The following is a 17,297-nucleotide window of genomic DNA, read 5'->3' on the forward strand; positions in this document are numbered from 1 at the left end:
GTAGCTCAAGTGATAGCCTTGAGCAAAGAAAGAAAGAAAGAAAGAAAAGCTCAGGGATAGCACCCAGGCCCTGAGTTCAAACCCTAGGACCTATACCACCACCACCCTCCCCCCCAAAAAAATCAAACCTCAGAGATGGGAAAAAAAAAAATAAAATGAAATGAACCTGATTCTAGCAATGCAATTATTGAGATTGAGAGACAGAAAACAGTCCTCTATCTGGCACCAACACCCATCCAGAAGGTGGCATGGTGATGCACGGAACAGGCCAGTGTTGCTTGCAGGTATGGGCGGGCAAAGCAGCAAGTTCACCAGCCATAGAGAAGTGCAATTCAAGGAGGAACAAAGGCATAGGGCCATGCAAGTACTTAGGCACTATGTTCATCCTTTGGCAAGGTACCACTGAGCCCCAGATTGCACCTGACTGTAGCCTCTAGAGACCCCTAAACACCCAGCCTATCTGCTCTTGGACCCCAATGTGTGGAACCTGAGACAGGGACCTTATTTTCCAACACTATGTTTTGGAATGACGCATAGAGGAAGCTAGAGATGCGGCTGGTGTGTCTGGCTAGTTTCTGGATGAAGGGATTGGATAGGTCAGATGGATGGGGTAGGGAAAAAGCCAGGTGCTTAGGAACCTGGGTGAGGTCGGCTTGAGTGGGGAGCAGTAGCAGGTGTTCTGGGAAAGGGGAGTAGGAAGGGAATGGGGGCGCAGACATATCAGAAACCAGCTATGAGTCAGTGGGCAGGTTGAGTGGGTGGGTAGGGAAGAGGCAGGAGAATCAGAACTGTAGATGCATAGGCAGGGCTAAAGCTGATTCCCGCTATACAGATATAGTTTTCTGTAGTTTTTGGAATATGTTTCAGTGAGCTATATATCCAGCACATGGCTGGATATCAAGGTGAATGGGAAGGGCATTGTCCACTTCTGTCCAAGTGTGTCAGCCCATTTGCTAGGGGGAACTTCCATTCTTTTGCACCATCTTGAGCTACAATAAATAAAACTAACTAAAATAAATGAATAAATCTAACTTTGGGAAGAGAGCCTCAATGACCAGGGGCGAGAGGCCCAGAAAGTGACAGTAGATGGCGCTATGTTGGTCTCTGATCTGAGAATTAATCGTCATCGTCAGAGAGATGGAGCAGGGAGGGGAACGGAGGAGCTAGCAAGACCCCAGTAGTTTCTGGCATATCTGGGGGACTTGGCATGGAATAGGCAAAGGCCAGGGAAGCTTCTCCGGACCATGTAGTGCCCCATACACCCACTTCAGTGCCCACATGCTGAGGGGAAGACCTGGGTACAGGGGCACATGTGTTTCATGGGTCATCTTTGTGTGCATCTGTCTGTGTGATTCATGGGGCTTGAACTTGGGGCCTTGGCACTGTCCCTGAGCTATTCTGCTAAAGGCTAGTGTTCTACCACTTTGAGCCACAGTTCCACTTCCAATTTTCTGGTGATTAATTGGAGATGAGTCTCATGGCCTTTCCTGCCCCAGCTGGCTCAGATTTCAACCTCCTGAATAGCTAGAACTACAGGTGTGAGCCACCAGAGCAGGCTGGGCTTAAGTCTTGATAGCTCTAAAGCAGCCTTGTTCACAGGGCCACCACAGGAGAGCCTTGACCTGACTCCAGGACAGCTTCCAGAACTTTCCTCACTGGGCATGCCAGTGAGGTCAACAGGCAGGCCCTGATTTAGATAAGCCAGGGTATAAATATCCTCCACATAGAGAACACCCTCAAAGCAGCCCACTCCAGCTACCTCAGGCCAAGTTTTGAAACAAACACCCTCAGAGTTGATTAAATAAGGGAACAGGGTTGGCTGAGGGAGGAATTGTGGGGGGGGCATCTCAGGCCTCTCCTGGAAAGTGACTGGCTTCCATAGGTGCCTCTGGAGCAGAGCAGAACAAATCAAAGTCCTATGTTAGGGACAGCAGAATGGGTGGGTATCAGCTCAGGCCCCGCAGATTCTCCTGGGAAATGGCCCCAGGCCCCCCTCCATGTAGTTCAGGGGTTCCAAAAGAAAAGCCGTGGCTCTGAAAAGGCATTTAATTCATCTGAATAGCCGAACAATCCAACCCTCAGGACACAGTAAAGGTCGGCACAGATAAAAGCACATGTATAAAAATACTTTGCAACAATAGATACTCTCACACACAGACAGCATTTCCACAGAATCCCCAACAGGTTTCTCAGCCACCCCAATGTCCCCTGTATTTGATGTGGCCATTGCTGGTTACCAGGCAACGCCGATGGGAAACTCCAGATTCAGGCAACGCCGATGGGAAACTCCAGATTCAGCCATGGCTGCTATTGGACAAGTTTTCCCACGCCAGAGGGACAGTGCTTCAGCCAGCAACACCGGTGAGGCCCCTCCCGAGAGGAGGGGAGGGCACAGAGGGGCAAAGCTGGCTCTCCATGTACAGGGAGTGACTTGTGCAGGGCCAGATGCCCAGAGACACAAATTGTGTGTTCTTTCCCTGGACGTGAACTCCACAGATAGTGGACAGAAGGAGGCGGGACCATCAGAGCTGGACACAGCCTTACAGCTCCATTTCCTTCTGAGCAAAGTCAAGTGCAATCAAAATGGCCACTGGAAGGTTCTCTGTGCCTGCCCACCTGCCATCAAAGCCACTTCCCTGTGCCAGGCCCCAGAAAGGCTCAAGGCAACGAGATTCTGAGTTTCACCAAGGCTTTTCCCTGCTCCATGTGGCTTTCTGGGGTGACACCCGGCAAGAACTACTTTCTAATCTTGCTCCTTGAGCCATCACCTGGGTGGGGGGGTATACCAGGGAAGAGGCCGCTGCAAACCCAGTGACCAAGTGACCACACCCATGTGTGGCTTCTGGCCTGGAAGGAGTTGATCTTGATTTCAAATTCATCTCATGTCACAATCTGAAAATTCCCTTGGCCAACATTTACTTCCACAGAGAGCCTCAGGCATTAGCTCAGAATTAATAATTCACTGGTGTTCAGTTTCAACTTTGACAGAATTATCACAACTGTGCTAGAGGACAATGGCCTGGCCACAGCACCTCCAAGATGGCAGGGTTGAGCTTACCCTTCATCCAGGTCAGGGGCACTCAGCTGGCCATGCACTGTGCTAGCCTTCAGGACAAAGGACTTGTCTCTGTATATACCGGGACCCCACCAATGCTGTCCAGGTAGATGATCAAGACAGGGAGACTGCATGTGGCATCTGGTGTCTGGATACCCGCTGCTATCCCCCTCCTGGGGATAGATGCAGAAACCATTGGGTAATGTGTCTCTTTATCCCTCGGTACAGAAGGATGCCACACTCACAAGCTGCAACATGAGGCTGCAGCTCTTTGGTTCTGCCTCTCACAAAGATGCTTTGCCTGCTCAACATGCAGGAGGGGCAGAGCAGGTGCCAGAACTCATCGGCAGGACACACACAAAGGAAGCAAAACAAAACAAGATCAGAAAAACACATCAGTGCTTACAGAGTGAGCCATATATTCACTGCACACTCTTTTTAGAAGTTCCTGGAGAATGCAGGGTGCAATGGGGGATCATAAAACACAAATGTTACACCTCATATCCAACTATACAGTCACAATGAGGGCTATGTAATAAAATGTTCTTTTAAAAACCTGAAGAAAAAAAAAGCAACTTTCAGGAAATGCACCTTCTAAAAACCATCAGGAAGAGATAGCTAGCTTTTGGTGTGTTAATGAAATTGACTCTTCAAGGCTGACAGATCCCAAGACAACCCACTCCCTGGGGCCTCCTGATTTTCAGAGCATTCGAGAACAACATGAAAAGCAAGAGGAGCAAGAAGAGCGTCCGTGGGCCGGGCTTCTTACTAACTGTGGAACCAGCACACAGGCCCGGTGAGAGAGACACAGCAGGCCACCCCGGGGAACAGCAGCTCCATCACCAGCGGCGCCGATTCCTCTCCTCTAGGAGCTGGTTATCAAATATTTCTTTTTCCCTTCAGAAAACAAAAGATGATGGATCATTTTAGTAATGGTTTCTTGAGTTTTTAAGGAGAATGAAACCAAGGAGTTGGTGTCTAAGGGGGCAGTGTCAGCTTGGGAAATGAGAAAGTTCGGGGATGATGCTGAGACGGTGGCACCGCAATGGGAATGCATTACATGCTACCAACCTGCACATTTCATCACAAAGACAATAGATTTTTAGGCTAGGTTTATTTTAGTATAATCAGGGCAGCCTCACACATATGGAAATGAAAACCCCAAAGATGGACAACGAAAGGGCTTGAAAACAGCCTACTGGTAGCCAAGCAAAGCCCTTCATGCACTCTCCTAGGCTTCCTTTCTTTCCCTGCCTTACTTCGGCTACATGCATTTTATCATCATCGCTTTCCCTTTCTTTCTTTGTGATGCTGGGGATTGAATCCTGGGCCTTGCACATACTAGAAAAGTGATCTATCATTGAATTATTGTCCAATCCTAAAATCTTAAAAACTACATGTATTTTTTTGGGGGGGCAGGGGAAGGAGACAAGATCCACACTATGTAGCCCAGGCCAGCTTCTATCTTCTAATCCACCTGCCTCCACCTCCTAGGTGTCAGAATTACACGCATGTACCAGGCTTTAAAAATGTTTTTTTTTTTTAAATGAACTATACAACTTATGGGAGGGCGGGGGTCAGAAGGAAAAACTGGGAGAAAACAAGAGAAGAGGTGACACTGTTCAAAAAGAAATGTACAGCCAGGTGCCGGTGGCTCACAGCTGTAATCCTAGCTACTGAGGAGGCTAAGATCTGAGGAGCATGGTTCAAAGCCAGTCCAGGCAGGAAACTCTGTGAGACTTTTATCTCTAATGAATACCAGACAACCAGAAGTGGCACTGTGGCTCAAGTGGTAGAGCACTAGCCTTGAGCCCAGGCACAGAGTTCAAGCCCCACAACGGACCAAAAAAAAAAAAAAGAAATGTACACATTACCTGACTTATATAACTGTAACTCCTCTGCACATCACTTTTACAATACCAATTTTTTAAAAACGAGGGAAATTAAAAAAGGAATAAAGAAATAAGAAAAATAAACAACAACAACAACAACGGGGGAAATATATTTTAAAGGAGTACAGAGTTGGGCACCGATTGCTTACCCCTGTATTCTGTTATTCAAGAGGCTGAGATTTGAGGCTAGAGATAAAAAGGCAGCCTAGGAAGACAAAACGGCAAGACCCTTGTCGTCAACTAGCCAGCAAAAAGGTGAAATTTGAGGCATGGCAAGTGCTAGAGCTCTCCACTATAAGTGAAAAAGCAGAGCAGAGCATAAGACCCTTAGTTTAAGCTACAGTACTGGTACCAAAACAAAAAGGCTGGGTGCTGATGTCTCATACCTGTCTATAATCTACTCAGGAGGCTGAGATCTGAGGACCAAGAATCAAGAAAGTCCATGAGACTCTCATCTCTAGTTAACCATCAAAAAGCCAGAAGTGGAGCTGTGGTTCCAGTGAACAGCACTAGCTTTGAGTGAAAAAGCTTGAGGACTGCATCTTGACCCTTGGTTCAACCCCTAGGACCAGCACAAAAAGAAAGAAGGGAGGGAGGGAGGAGGAGGGAGGGAGGGAGGAAGGAAAAGGGAGGGAGAGAGAAAAGCAAGCAAGCAAGCAAGCAAGAGAGAGAGGGAGAATAAGGCATGAATAGGAATGGCGGTGCACATCTGTAACCCAGACAGAGGACAAGGCCAGTCCGGGCTACAGAGTAAAACTGTCTCAAAGCAATAAAGGAACATGGGCTTTTGCTGTTGGTGGTAGTATATTGGTTTTTTTTTTTTTAATTTACTTTTAGTGGGAACGAGGGGCAGAAAGGGAAGGAGGAAGGGTGAACAAATGCAATCATGCTATTCCATATACATGATGTGGAAAATAAACTGTGTAACTTGTGGACAGGGACGAGAGCGGGAAACTGGGAAAGCGCAGGAAGGGGTGACATTGTCCAAAAAGGAAATGTACTTATTACCTGACTTATGAAATGGTAACACCTCTGTACATCACCTTAATAATAATAAAATTACATTTAAAAAGATACAGTTTAGATTCAAAGAATACAATTACTGGTACTGAGAAACAAACAAAAAAGGGCTTGGGCTGGACACCAGTGGCTCATGCCTGTAATAGTAACTACTCAGAAGACTGAGATCTGGGGATCACAGTTCAAAGCCAGCTGGGGCAGGAGACTCTGTGAGACTCTTATCTCTGATTAACCACCAGAAAACAGAAGTGGAGCTGTGGCTTCATGTAGTAGAGCACTAGCTTTGAGCGCAAAAGCTCAGGGACGAAGGCACAGGCCCTGAATTCAAGCCACATGACCACTGACAAAAAAAAAGAGGGGTGGGTGGGAGGGCTTGGGTAGAACTCAGTGGTGAGTGCTCACCTACCATGCATGAGACTCTTGGTTCACCACGGCACCACAATCAGGCCAAAGGCTTAAAGTGGTTGGAGGTCACCAAGCACATTGTTTAGTTACACCTAGGCACCAAGCCAAGTGAACTTCACCCCTACACATCACCCAGTGCAGCTCATTAGAGGATTTCCTGGTCAGCTAAGCTACCTCGGACTCATAACACTTCATGGTGTGGCTGCTACCATGGAGGGAAACACAGGGCACCCAGGGGAGGATGTTCCAGCCCCAGCTTTCCCTCCCAAGCCTATGTTGTGAATGGAACACAGGACCGTGGGCATGCTAGACAAGCACTCTACCTCTTGGGTCACACCCTCAAGTTTGTCACTCTTATTTGTGAACAGTGTGTGACAGGCTAGACCACTAAGAGCAAGTGACAAAAACAAACAATAAAAACAACAAAACGTTATTTGTTCAAAGTATATTATAAGGCTAGGTGTCAATGCCTTTGCCTATGTTAGCTACTCAGCAGGCAGAGATCTAAAGACAATCTAAACAGGAAAGTACCAGACTCCATCTCCAAAATAACTAGCAAAAAGGCAGGCTGGAATTAATGTGCTTCACTGAAACCCTTTTATACAACCACTTAATCAGGGCATTTAATAATAACAATAATAATAATAACAACAAAAAGCCAGACTGGCATCTTGTCTACCACTAGGACCAGCCCAGAAAGCAAGTCACACAAACATGTGGCACTGAGTTCAAACCCAGCATCAAAAAAAATTTTTTTCAGTACATTATATGCAGGTACAAAAATATGAAAACCCTTCATACAATTATTTTTTTATAAAAAAAGCAAAATGGAAAACTCCTGTAGATGAAGCCAAATTTAACCTCCTTTGCATGGTTCTGCAGGAAGCGCTCCCCATGTCACCACCCCATGCCACTTCATTCCTGCTGCGCCAGCTGCACTGCCACCATGGCAAGGAGGACCTGGGCTCTTGCAGGCGCTCCAAGACGTCCCCAGAGGCCACAGGGGCCTGGGTGAGCGCTGGACGCAGCCCTGTGACTTGAGTGTGGAGTCAGATGCTGCCCTGCAGCCCCGTCTGGTTCCTAGCAAGGCCTGGCAGCATGCCCAGAGGCGGATTAGGGGGTCTGGGGGCCAAAAATCCCAGGGTGGCTAAACGCCAGTGGAGAAAAACATCTTGATCACAGCATTCTCTTTCCTGACCGGAGCCAAAGACTACTTCTTAATCTTATTCTGTTTTCTCAAACAGCTGTAGGCTCAAAACAGGTGGGGCAGAGAGTCTAAAACACACACTCCATCCTGTCAGAGGAAGATTACAGGGAGGGCCTCTGCCAGGCACGCGACCACGCCAGCCTGGGCCTGCCGCAGACTAGATCTCCTGCGTGGTTTCCTCCGGGCTTGCGGCTGGCACTGTCAGCTCTGGACCAGTCTCTGAAACTCAAGCTCACTGCCTGACCCATCTTGGACTCCTGACTTCACGGGCCCCTGCAGGATTCCTTGGCCAGAAGCTAAATAAAAGGGGTTAGATTTACACAACAGGCCCAGTACCCAGGTAGAGATGGCCCTGGAGATGAAAACCCCTAAGATGCACAGTGAAAGGGCTTAAAAACAGCCTACCGGTAGCCGAGCAAAGGTCCTTTGATGTACTTCTCCTCAGCTGTCTTGTAGTCCACAGCGTCCACGGCAGCGATTGCACAGATGATGGCCTGTAAGAAGGCATGGTGAGGCCAGACAAAAGTGGCTCAGTCCTGTCATCCCAGCTACTGGGGAGGTGGAGATTGGTGGGATTGTGACTCCATGCCAGCTCAGGCAAAAAAATTAGCAAGACCTCATCTCAACTAGCAAGATGGCACACTGTGAGATAGATATGGGTAGGAGGATTATAGTCCATGTTGGGCTCCAGGCAAAAACACAAGACCCTTGTCTGACGAAGAACTGAAGCATAAAGAAGTGCTCTGCCGTTAATGGGCTAGTACCCGCACAGGACTCACTACACGAGAAATCCACAAGAGGCCCGGATGCCTCCTGTTGCTTTCCGCAACGGCCTGGCTTATGGCTCAAAGCCATGAACACAATCCATGATCTCTCCTCACAGTGAGGTCCTGAATTAAATCAATGAAGCCCTCTTTTGGACCAGAGACTAGAGTTCACCTCACTGAAGACAGACAGTAAAAAGCAATGACCCAAATATACAGGAGTAGTTTTGGAAATCTGTAAGCTTACTGTGAAAACAAACCTAAATGATACAAGAGTAAATTGAATACACAACAGGCGCCTGATACCATTGTTAGTGTTCACATAAAATAGCCATACTGCAATTATGGCAAACCAACTCAAGTCCCTGTGATTCAGGACAGGCTCTCCCCCACTGGGCCAGCTCATTCTCTGGGGGCATCCTTGGCCTCCACCTAGTACATGCCAGGAGCAGGTGTAGTCATGACAGCCATCATGTCCCGAGATACTTCCAAGGGTCCCTCCCTGGGAGAAGATCACTCAGTTTTAGATCTACATAATTAAAGTTATATATGTATGTATTTGATGAATTTATTTTTTTTCCCTTTTGATACTGGGGTTTGAACTCGAGGCCTTGTGCCCTTACTCAGCTTTTTTGCTCATGGCTGGCACTCTAAAACTTGAGTCATGCCTCCAATTCAGCATTTGGCTGGTTAATTGGAGATGTAGATTTTTCTGCCTGTCTACGGCTTTAAAATGCAATCCTCCAGGTCTCAGCCTCCTGGGTAGATAGAATTCCTGGAATGAGCCATACTGGCACTGGCCATACTGCAGTATTTATGCGTTCAAAAAAAAAAGCTTAAGGTTTTATTTCTTCCTCAAAAATATAGCCCAGGGGGATGGGCACTTGAAGCACTCTCTGTTATTTTATTTTTGTATCTTTCTGAAAATTTTCACAAATATTAGGTCAAAGGAAAAACCTTTTGGATGGACTTCCTATCTGTTGGGCAGGCACTCTACCACTCCAGCCAAACCCAGATGTTTTGCTTTGTTTTTCAGACTGGGTCTCATGCTAATTTTGCCTGGATCAGCCCTGCACAGCAATCCTCTTATCTCTGTCTCCTGAGTCACTGAGATGACTAAGGTCAAATAATTTGGAAGCAGAAAGTGTCTTTCCAGACATCCTCTTCAGACTGTGGTTGCCCACCAGCTTTGAGAGAAGCCTTTGTTTTCGCTCTTAACTCAGTTGAATCTCAGCTCCAGTTCAAGCCCCACCTGCGCTCTGGGCATGCTCACAGCCCCACCTCTAGGCCCTTGCCGGCTCACCTCTGGCAGAAGCACATCCAGGATGAACCTGATCCTGTCGCCATTGATCCTTGTCAGCATCTCACTGTCCATCTCCTGGTAGACACCCTGCAAGTACTTTACCACCCGGTCCAGCTGCTCCTCATCCTCCAGGTAAGTCTCCACGCAGGTCACATACTGGCTAGAGGTCAAGAATGTCTTTAGCCACCTTGATGGCTTCCTGCTCTTCAGGATGGCCCGCAGGTGGCTCTCTGCGCCCTTGGCCTTCACAATGTACTCCACCAGCTTCTGGTTGGCCCGGTCTCGAGCTGCGCGGGAACGGTCAGGCAGCACCTTCCTGCAGGGCTGTCGTCGTCCCGTAGGGCTGCCCACCTCCTGCTCCTCGAGGTCCCTCTTGCTCAGCTGAGGAAAACTGGCCCCTAGTACATCCTGCTGGATGGACTTCCTTACAGGATAACCTGCAATGCAAACATCCATGACCACCAATGGATTGCATTCCTGTGCAAGAGGCAGGCTGAGTACCAAATCTGGAGTCTCAATCTGGGACAGAGCAGGAGAGCCTCATGTTCCCCAGATGCCCCTGAGGTGGGATTTTTAAGTTTCTAAGCACCTCTCAGTTGACAGCATCCCTTATTTTTCTCCATTGACAGTGTCCTTTACTCATGTTTAACCCATGCAGAGAAACACAGACACACAACAGCTCCAGAGCTGCAAAACAATCACCTCCTCAATCTCCCCTCCTTTAATGACCCAGAGGAACAAAAAGCTCATTTTGTGGGTCTATAACTGCAAATGGCAGATCTATCATGAGAAGCACTCAAAATCATATTCTAAAGTAGGACATGACAGGGACAGGAGGACACATGTAGGGGCAGCCCTGCCACATCTCAGGGAGCCTCAGGGATCAGAATGAAACCATGTGAGAGTCATATGGCTCTGTTGAGGACGTGGTGGTACCAGGCCTTACAGCTCTAACCCCATAGCATCACAGGATCATCACTTCTCAAGGGCAAATGCACAGGGTGTGGGTCTCACAGATGTGCTTTCACACTTACTGATGTTAGCAGCATAATATTCCAGGAAAGAGCCAGCAAAGGAGCCACAGCCTGCACAGGGGTGGGAGAGATTGCGTTAGACAACAGATACTTTTCAGGGTCTTTGCTTCGGAATATCTCTTGGCACTTTTCTGCTGACTAGTGAAGGCTTTGTGGAATACAGGTCTGTGTCTAACACTCTAGGGGGGTTGGGGTGGGAGTCACCAAATTAATAAAAACAACAGACTCAGGTCAGGTGGAAACCAATGCTAATTGAAGGGACCTAGCCTACTGTTTATCCATGTTCTTACATCTGCTTCTAACAGGGACATGACATGCTGGGCCCGTCAGATCAACACATGGGTCTAGAGCCAGGGATCACATTCCTCGGGCTTCAGTGAGCCCCTGGGAGGACTTTGGGGCTGGCACTCACTTCTTAGCCCTTTTGTCCTAGTGTGCTAAGTCACCCGTGTCTCTATAGTCCCGGGGCTTAGTCCCACATACCTAACCGCACCCGGTAGTCAGTGATGAGGGACACACACCAGCCGATGGCCTGATCGTAGTCCTCCTTGGCTTTGTCCTAAAAGACAAATAGCTGGGCTTCAGTGTGGGTCTGGAGACCACCAGGCCGGTCCTTTCTGTCTAAAGACAGTGCTACAAGGCCCCGGGCCCTGTCGGAGACCCTTGAACAACCTTCAAACTTGTGGGCATTTGCCATGCAGGGATTCCCAAGGTCAGACAGGGCAATGCTCCATGCAGTGGCCATTAGTGTCCCTGCTGGCTTGGGGACAACTCTCTGGAGACAACAGAGACAAGTATTTCCAGTGTAGCCAACATGGTCATTTAACAGACATTTTAAAAGCTCTGAAATAAAAATGAACTATACACCTTGTGGGTGGAGATGGGAAGGAAAAGCAGAGAAATTGAGGGAAGAAGTAACATTGTCCAAAAGGAAATATACTCACTACCTGACTTAAGTAGCCTCTCTGTATATCACATTTTTAATAATAATTTAAAAATAAAAACACAAAAATGGGATACTTTCACAGTATCAAAAAAAAAAAAAAAAAAGAAATGGTAGAGCTCCTGTCTACCAAGTGTGAGGACTTGAGTTCAAACCCAAGTATCGCAAAAACAAAACAAACAGAGAAAGACGCAAGCTGTGAAACTGATTCTTCTATGTGCCTGATGGTACCAGCCTGCCTACTCATAAAATGTTGAAGACGAACTGCACCCAAAAAGGAAGGGCACTGCCACCAGAATCAAGATATGCCCAGGGCCTCCCTATTTTCATCTGAAAATGAGAATGATACCCTGATTCTGTCTACCTCCTGCTGCTGTGAGTTGCTCCCAAATGCCAGCCATCAAAGGGCCAGGGTGGCATCGACATGAAACCCAAGGCCAGTGATATGTCTGCCCCTAAATACTGGCAGCAATTGTCAAAAGTCACAGCCCACAGCTGTGGCTCTGCTGGCACCATAAAGCGAGACTTCAGAGCTACCAGGCGTCTCACTTGTACACATCAGGGCCTGGGACTGAATCCTTACTGTCCACAAGCCCCTGTCCAGCTCCTGACAAGTACCTGATTTCTCCAAAAGTCACTCTGCAGAAGCTTCATTTCCAGATACATTTCGGATTGTTATTTTGTGTACATATATATATATATATATATAGTGTACATATATATATTGTGTACATATATATATATATATATTTTTTTTTTTTTTTTGGTGCCAGTCCTGGGGCTTGAACTCAAGAGCCCAGGCACTGTCCTTGAGTATTTTTGCTCATGGCTAGTGCTCTATCACTTTAGCCATAGCTCCACTTCTGGCTTTTTGGTAGTTAATTGGAGATAAGAGTCACACATTCCTGCCTGGGCTGACTGAATTGGATTTCTCAGATCTCAGGGTCCTGAGTAGCTAGGGTTATAGACATGAGCCGCCAGCATCAGGCCACCTCAGATTTTTATATGTGTAGGGGATAGAACTCAAATCCTTACACATGCTACGCCCACTGCACTCCATCAGCCTCTCCCACCCAAGTAAAAGGAATGTTAACTTCCCCCGCCAGCCCACTGCAGCGTGGAGCTGAACCTACTTTTCTCAGGGAAAAGAACCTTCTCTAAACAGACCAGGTTACCACGAGAAGGAAGAAACTCGTTTTCACATCACCCAGAGATTTTTGTGCGTGATAACCCCGTCCTTTGTATGCTTCAGACACATGTATTTAAGAGATAGAAGATTCCACTGCATCTCTGTGCCCTGCACTTTAGGGCCAATGTTCAAATCCCAGGGACAGAACCAATGCTGAATGAGCTCTGCACTCAGCGCCGGGAGATGTTCTATCCCCTTCCGCTGTACATGGATTTGTACCCCAGGGAATGGGGAAGCTCAAGTGGCCACTGAGGTCAGCCCTCTGTCAACACCAGGACCAGTAGGCCTATGTGTCTGACAGCTGTGGGGTCCAAGTTACAGAGAATAAGTGATAAGAAAAAGGAAACCAACAAACAACAACAAAAAGCCAGTGCTGGTGGTTCATATCTATAATTCTAGCTACTCAGGAGGCTGAGATCTGAGGATTGTGGTTCAAAGACAGCCCAGGCAGGAAAGACCGTGAGAATCTTGTCTCCAATAAACTATCAAAAAAGCCAGAAGTGGTGCTGTGGCTCAAGTGGTAGAGCTCTAACCTTGAGCAAAAAAACTAAAAAAAAAGCTCAGGTACAGCACCCAGGTCCTAAGTTCAAGACCCAAGACCCACACCAAAAAAAACAAAAAACAAAAAACAAAAACAAATAAGGCTCACCCATCCTAGAGGAAAGCAAAATACCGACAGACAAGGAAACACCCAGGACACGGCTTGGGCACAAACTTTCCAGACACTAGAGAAAGGAAATACGGAGTTTGGGGTAAAGCACAGCACAAGGCTAGTACTCTACCACTTGAGCCACAGCTCCATTTCCAGCTTATTGGTGATTAATCAGAGATAAGAGTCTCCCAGACTTCCTTGCCTGGGCTAGCTTCAAACCATGATCCTCAGATCTCAGCCTCCTGAGTAGCTACGATTATAGGCATGAGCTACCAGCGCCTGGCCAGAACATTTTTTTGTGGGGAAAGGAGGGAGCCATGGGCTTGAACCATGAGCCATGGGCACTGTCTCTGAGCTCAAGGCTAGTGCTCTACCACTTTGAGCCACAGTTCCACTTCCAGTTTTCTGATGGTTAATTGGACATAAGAGTCCTGCTCAGACTGGCTTTGAACTGCAACCCTGAGATTTCAGCCTCCTGAGTAGACAGGTGTAAGTCACAAGCACCCAGCTTGGCCAGGACATTTTGCCAGCTCCCTGGGGCATGGATTCAGGGCCTGTCCCTGGCTTCTTTTTTTTTTTTTTTTTTTGCTCAAGGCTAGTACTCTACCTCTTGAGCCACAGCACCACTTCTGGCTTTTCTGTTTATGTGGTGCTGAGGAATTGAACTCAGGGCTTCATGTATGCAAGGCCATCACTCTACCACTAAGCTGTATTCCCAGCCCCCAGAACATTCCTTTTTTTTTTTAGCCAGTCCTGGGACTTGGACTCAGGGCCTGAGCACTGTCCCTGGCTTCTTTTTGCTCAAGGCTAGCACTCTGCCACTTGAGTCACAGTGCCACTTCTGGCCATTTTCTATATATGTGGTGCTGGGGAATTGAACCCAGGGCCTCATGTATACGGGGCAAGCACTCTTGCCACTAGGCCATATCCCCAGCCCAGAACATTTTTTTTAACTGAGAAAATTAGGTTATCAGCTGGGCACTGGTAGCTCACTCCTATAATCCCAGCTACTCAGGCGGCTGAGAACTGAGGATTGTGGTTCAAAGCCAGCCCAGTCAAGAAAGTCCATGAAACTCTTATCTCTAATTAACCACCAAAAAACCGGAAGTGGCGCTGTGGCTCAAGTGGTAGAGCACTAGCCTTGAGCTGAAGAGCTCAGGGACAGTACCCAGGCACAGGGTTCAAGCCCTACAATCAACCAAAAAAATAAAAAAGAAAGAAAGAAAATTAGGCGATGGAAGATGACTATAGTCCTTGGCGACAAGCCATGGGAACCCCAGCTTCTAAGGCCTCGCAGTCCATTGCTCCCTCGTCCCAGGGTAGCCTCATAACAGTCAGCCAAGGAAGGAATCAGTCTTTGCCCAGGCTCTCACCATGGCTTCCCCAAGGTTCAGCTTGGCCCCCTGTAAACTGCAGTCCTCCCAAGGTGGTTATGCATTGATGCAAATGAGTGATTCTATAGTCACCGCCTGGAGTGGTGCCTGTTCCTGGCTGTAGCTATTCCTTCCCCAGGCGCCCACAGAACTGTATGGGAGCCACACACAGAGAACACAATGACCAGTTGCAAAATAAGCCATTTACAGAAGCAAGCAAGCGATGGTCCACTTACCAGGAGTGTCTGTTTCTCTTTACAATCAAAGTGCTTCAGCCGCCTGAGAGAGACAGTGATCCTTGAAGAAGCAGAGGAAAGGCAAGGGTTAACATGCAGGAGATTTGAGGGCCTTCGAACCTCGATTCCTGCTAAAAGCAGTATGGAGTTGCAGCACCCTCAGCCTCCACTGCTGCCCTTTTCTCAGCTGTCCAAAGGAGCTTACGTAGCTACTACGCCCTGGAGCTAATGGGAGCGAACCAATTCTAGAAACCCCGTAGGACTGCAGAGCTGAGTCCCTACTGTACCCCACCAGCTGTTGCAGGAAGCACAGAAAATCTGAGGGCCAGATGAGGCCAGCTGCACACAGACTCCCAAAAGGCTACTGGGAGCAGGTTAGCACCAGCAAGTGCATTGTAACCGGAAACAGCTGACAAAAAGACTGGTCCATAAGTCAAAAAGTAAGACCCAAACACCAGCTGGGAACCAGCTTGTAGAGCCAGCAAATAAATGAATGTCTGACCGGCTTCCTTTAGCTTTGTTCCTGGTGAAGGGGGGGGAGGGGTCACACAGGCTCTGCCACACCCAGCTGGGCCCTTGCTCAAGTGCACACCACAATCTCTCCATGCCATGTTCCTAAGAACCATCAGAAAGTTATCTGGACCACTTGAAAAACAACAAATCAAGAGCAGTGTCTGTACCCTCTGCCTTTCGGGTTCATGTTCCCTTCAATGAAGAGCACGCTGGCTTTCTTATCTCTCCGCCGAACACTTTTGACCTGTCAGCAAATGCAAGAGGAAATAGTATCAGAAGCTTGTAAGTGATGGTGGGGCAGATTTCAGCTATCTCCTCTGTCGCCCTCACTTGGGATGGGGATGCAGGGGAGTGTGGGGAGGGGTGGAAGCCATATGGCAGCCATAAGGCCAGGCTTGCTGCTTTAGTCACTTGACATAGTACTAACAGGGTTATGATGGAGCTAGTGTTTTCCCTTTGGTTTCTTAATGAAAGGCTCTGCACCCACTGTGCTGTAAGCATCTGGGTCACTGCTTCCAGGCCAAGTACAGACTGCTCAGGGAGCCTGGGAGCCAATTGGGTTGCAGAGGATCTGCTCATGTCTACCCTCTCTTAAGGTCAGCCAGTTCCCACTGCCCCCAATTTAGTACACAGAATGAAGTCAAGGAGCTCAGTCAGGCAAGTGGTTCGTGCCTGCAATCCTTGCTACTCAGGAGGCTGAGATCTAAAGATCACAGTTTGAAGCCAGCCATGGCAGGAAAGTCCATGAGATTCTTATCTCCCATGACCACCAAAAAAGCCAGAAGTAGAGCTGTGGCTCAAGTGGTAGAGTGCTAGCCTCGAGCAAAAAAGCACAGAGATGGCACCTAGACCTTGAGTTCAAGGCCCAAGATCAGTGTGTGTGTGTGTGTGTGTGTGTGTGTGTGAGTGTGCGTGTGTATGTGTGTTGTGGGTGGGTGTATGCGCACGTGTGCACGCACACACACAGAATATGCATAGAGGGCTAGTCCCAAGCCACCACCTCTCAAGCAAGATTGCCTGTTCCTGTGCCCAGGGCTCCATCATGGTAGGGACATATCATGTCCCATAGAGACCCCAGAAATGGATGACAGGAAGGAAGCCATTGGTAGGCATGGGGAGGGAGAGCGGGAGGGGCCCCACATGATGCCTCCCTTGGTGCTGGACCACACGCCAGCCTTCAAGGATTCCAATTTAGCGGTACATTTGCTCAGGCTACACATTTTACCTAGGAGCTACTGCTCAGAATCCAATTCAGTTTCTTATATAACTAGTCAGCATGCACAAAGAGGCTTGGAGTTACGGCCCAGAACCATGAAAACAGCAAAAGTATCTCTTGATGATCAACTGCTTTTTTTGTTTTGTTTTGAGATAGGGTCTTGCAGTGTATATGTAGCCCAGGCTAGCCTAGAACTTGTGATCTTTCTGAGTCTGTCAGACCAGTCTGGTGGTCTCAGGGCTTGGACTCTGGGTCAGGGTGCTGTCCCTGAGCTTTTGTGCTCCAGGTTAGTGCTCTACTATTTGCACCACAGCTCCACTTCTGGCTTTTGTGGTTAATTAAAGGTAAGAGTCTCACAGAATTTCCTGCCTGGGCTAGGGAACTAGACCTGAACACTATACCTGAACGTTTTGCTCAAGGTTAGCACGCTACTAACTTGAACTACAGCCCCATTTCCTGCTTTTTGGTGGTTAATTGGACATAAGAGTCTCACAA

General features: G+C 48.0%; 1 protein-coding gene across 4 annotated transcripts in view; it reads right to left on the reverse strand.

Moving 5' to 3' along the window:
• Positions 1 to 2,031: 2,031 nt before the first annotated feature.
• Pwwp3a (PWWP domain containing 3A, DNA repair factor) overlaps positions 2,032 to 17,297 on the reverse strand; it is a 29,126-nt gene continuing 13,860 nt past the window's right edge. For all 4 annotated transcript variants that reach the window (XM_048341760.1, XM_048341759.1, XM_048341758.1 and 1 more), the window contains 7 exons: positions 15,754 to 15,830; positions 15,074 to 15,134; positions 11,164 to 11,239; positions 10,681 to 10,731; positions 9,647 to 10,083; positions 7,985 to 8,073; positions 2,032 to 3,952 (listed from right to left, as the gene is read on the reverse strand). In XM_048341760.1, the coding sequence (XP_048197717.1) occupies positions 3,895 to 3,952; positions 7,985 to 8,073; positions 9,647 to 10,083; positions 10,681 to 10,731; positions 11,164 to 11,239; positions 15,074 to 15,134; positions 15,754 to 15,830 (849 nt within the window). In that variant the 3' untranslated portion in view covers positions 2,032 to 3,894. The remainder of the gene's footprint in view (positions 3,953 to 7,984; positions 8,074 to 9,646; positions 10,084 to 10,680; positions 10,732 to 11,163; positions 11,240 to 15,073; positions 15,135 to 15,753; positions 15,831 to 17,297) is intronic.

The sequence above is a fragment of the Perognathus longimembris genome, chromosome 3 (assembly GCF_023159225.1).
Source record: "Perognathus longimembris pacificus isolate PPM17 chromosome 3, ASM2315922v1, whole genome shotgun sequence".
Taxonomy (NCBI): Eukaryota; Metazoa; Chordata; class Mammalia; order Rodentia; family Heteromyidae; genus Perognathus; species Perognathus longimembris.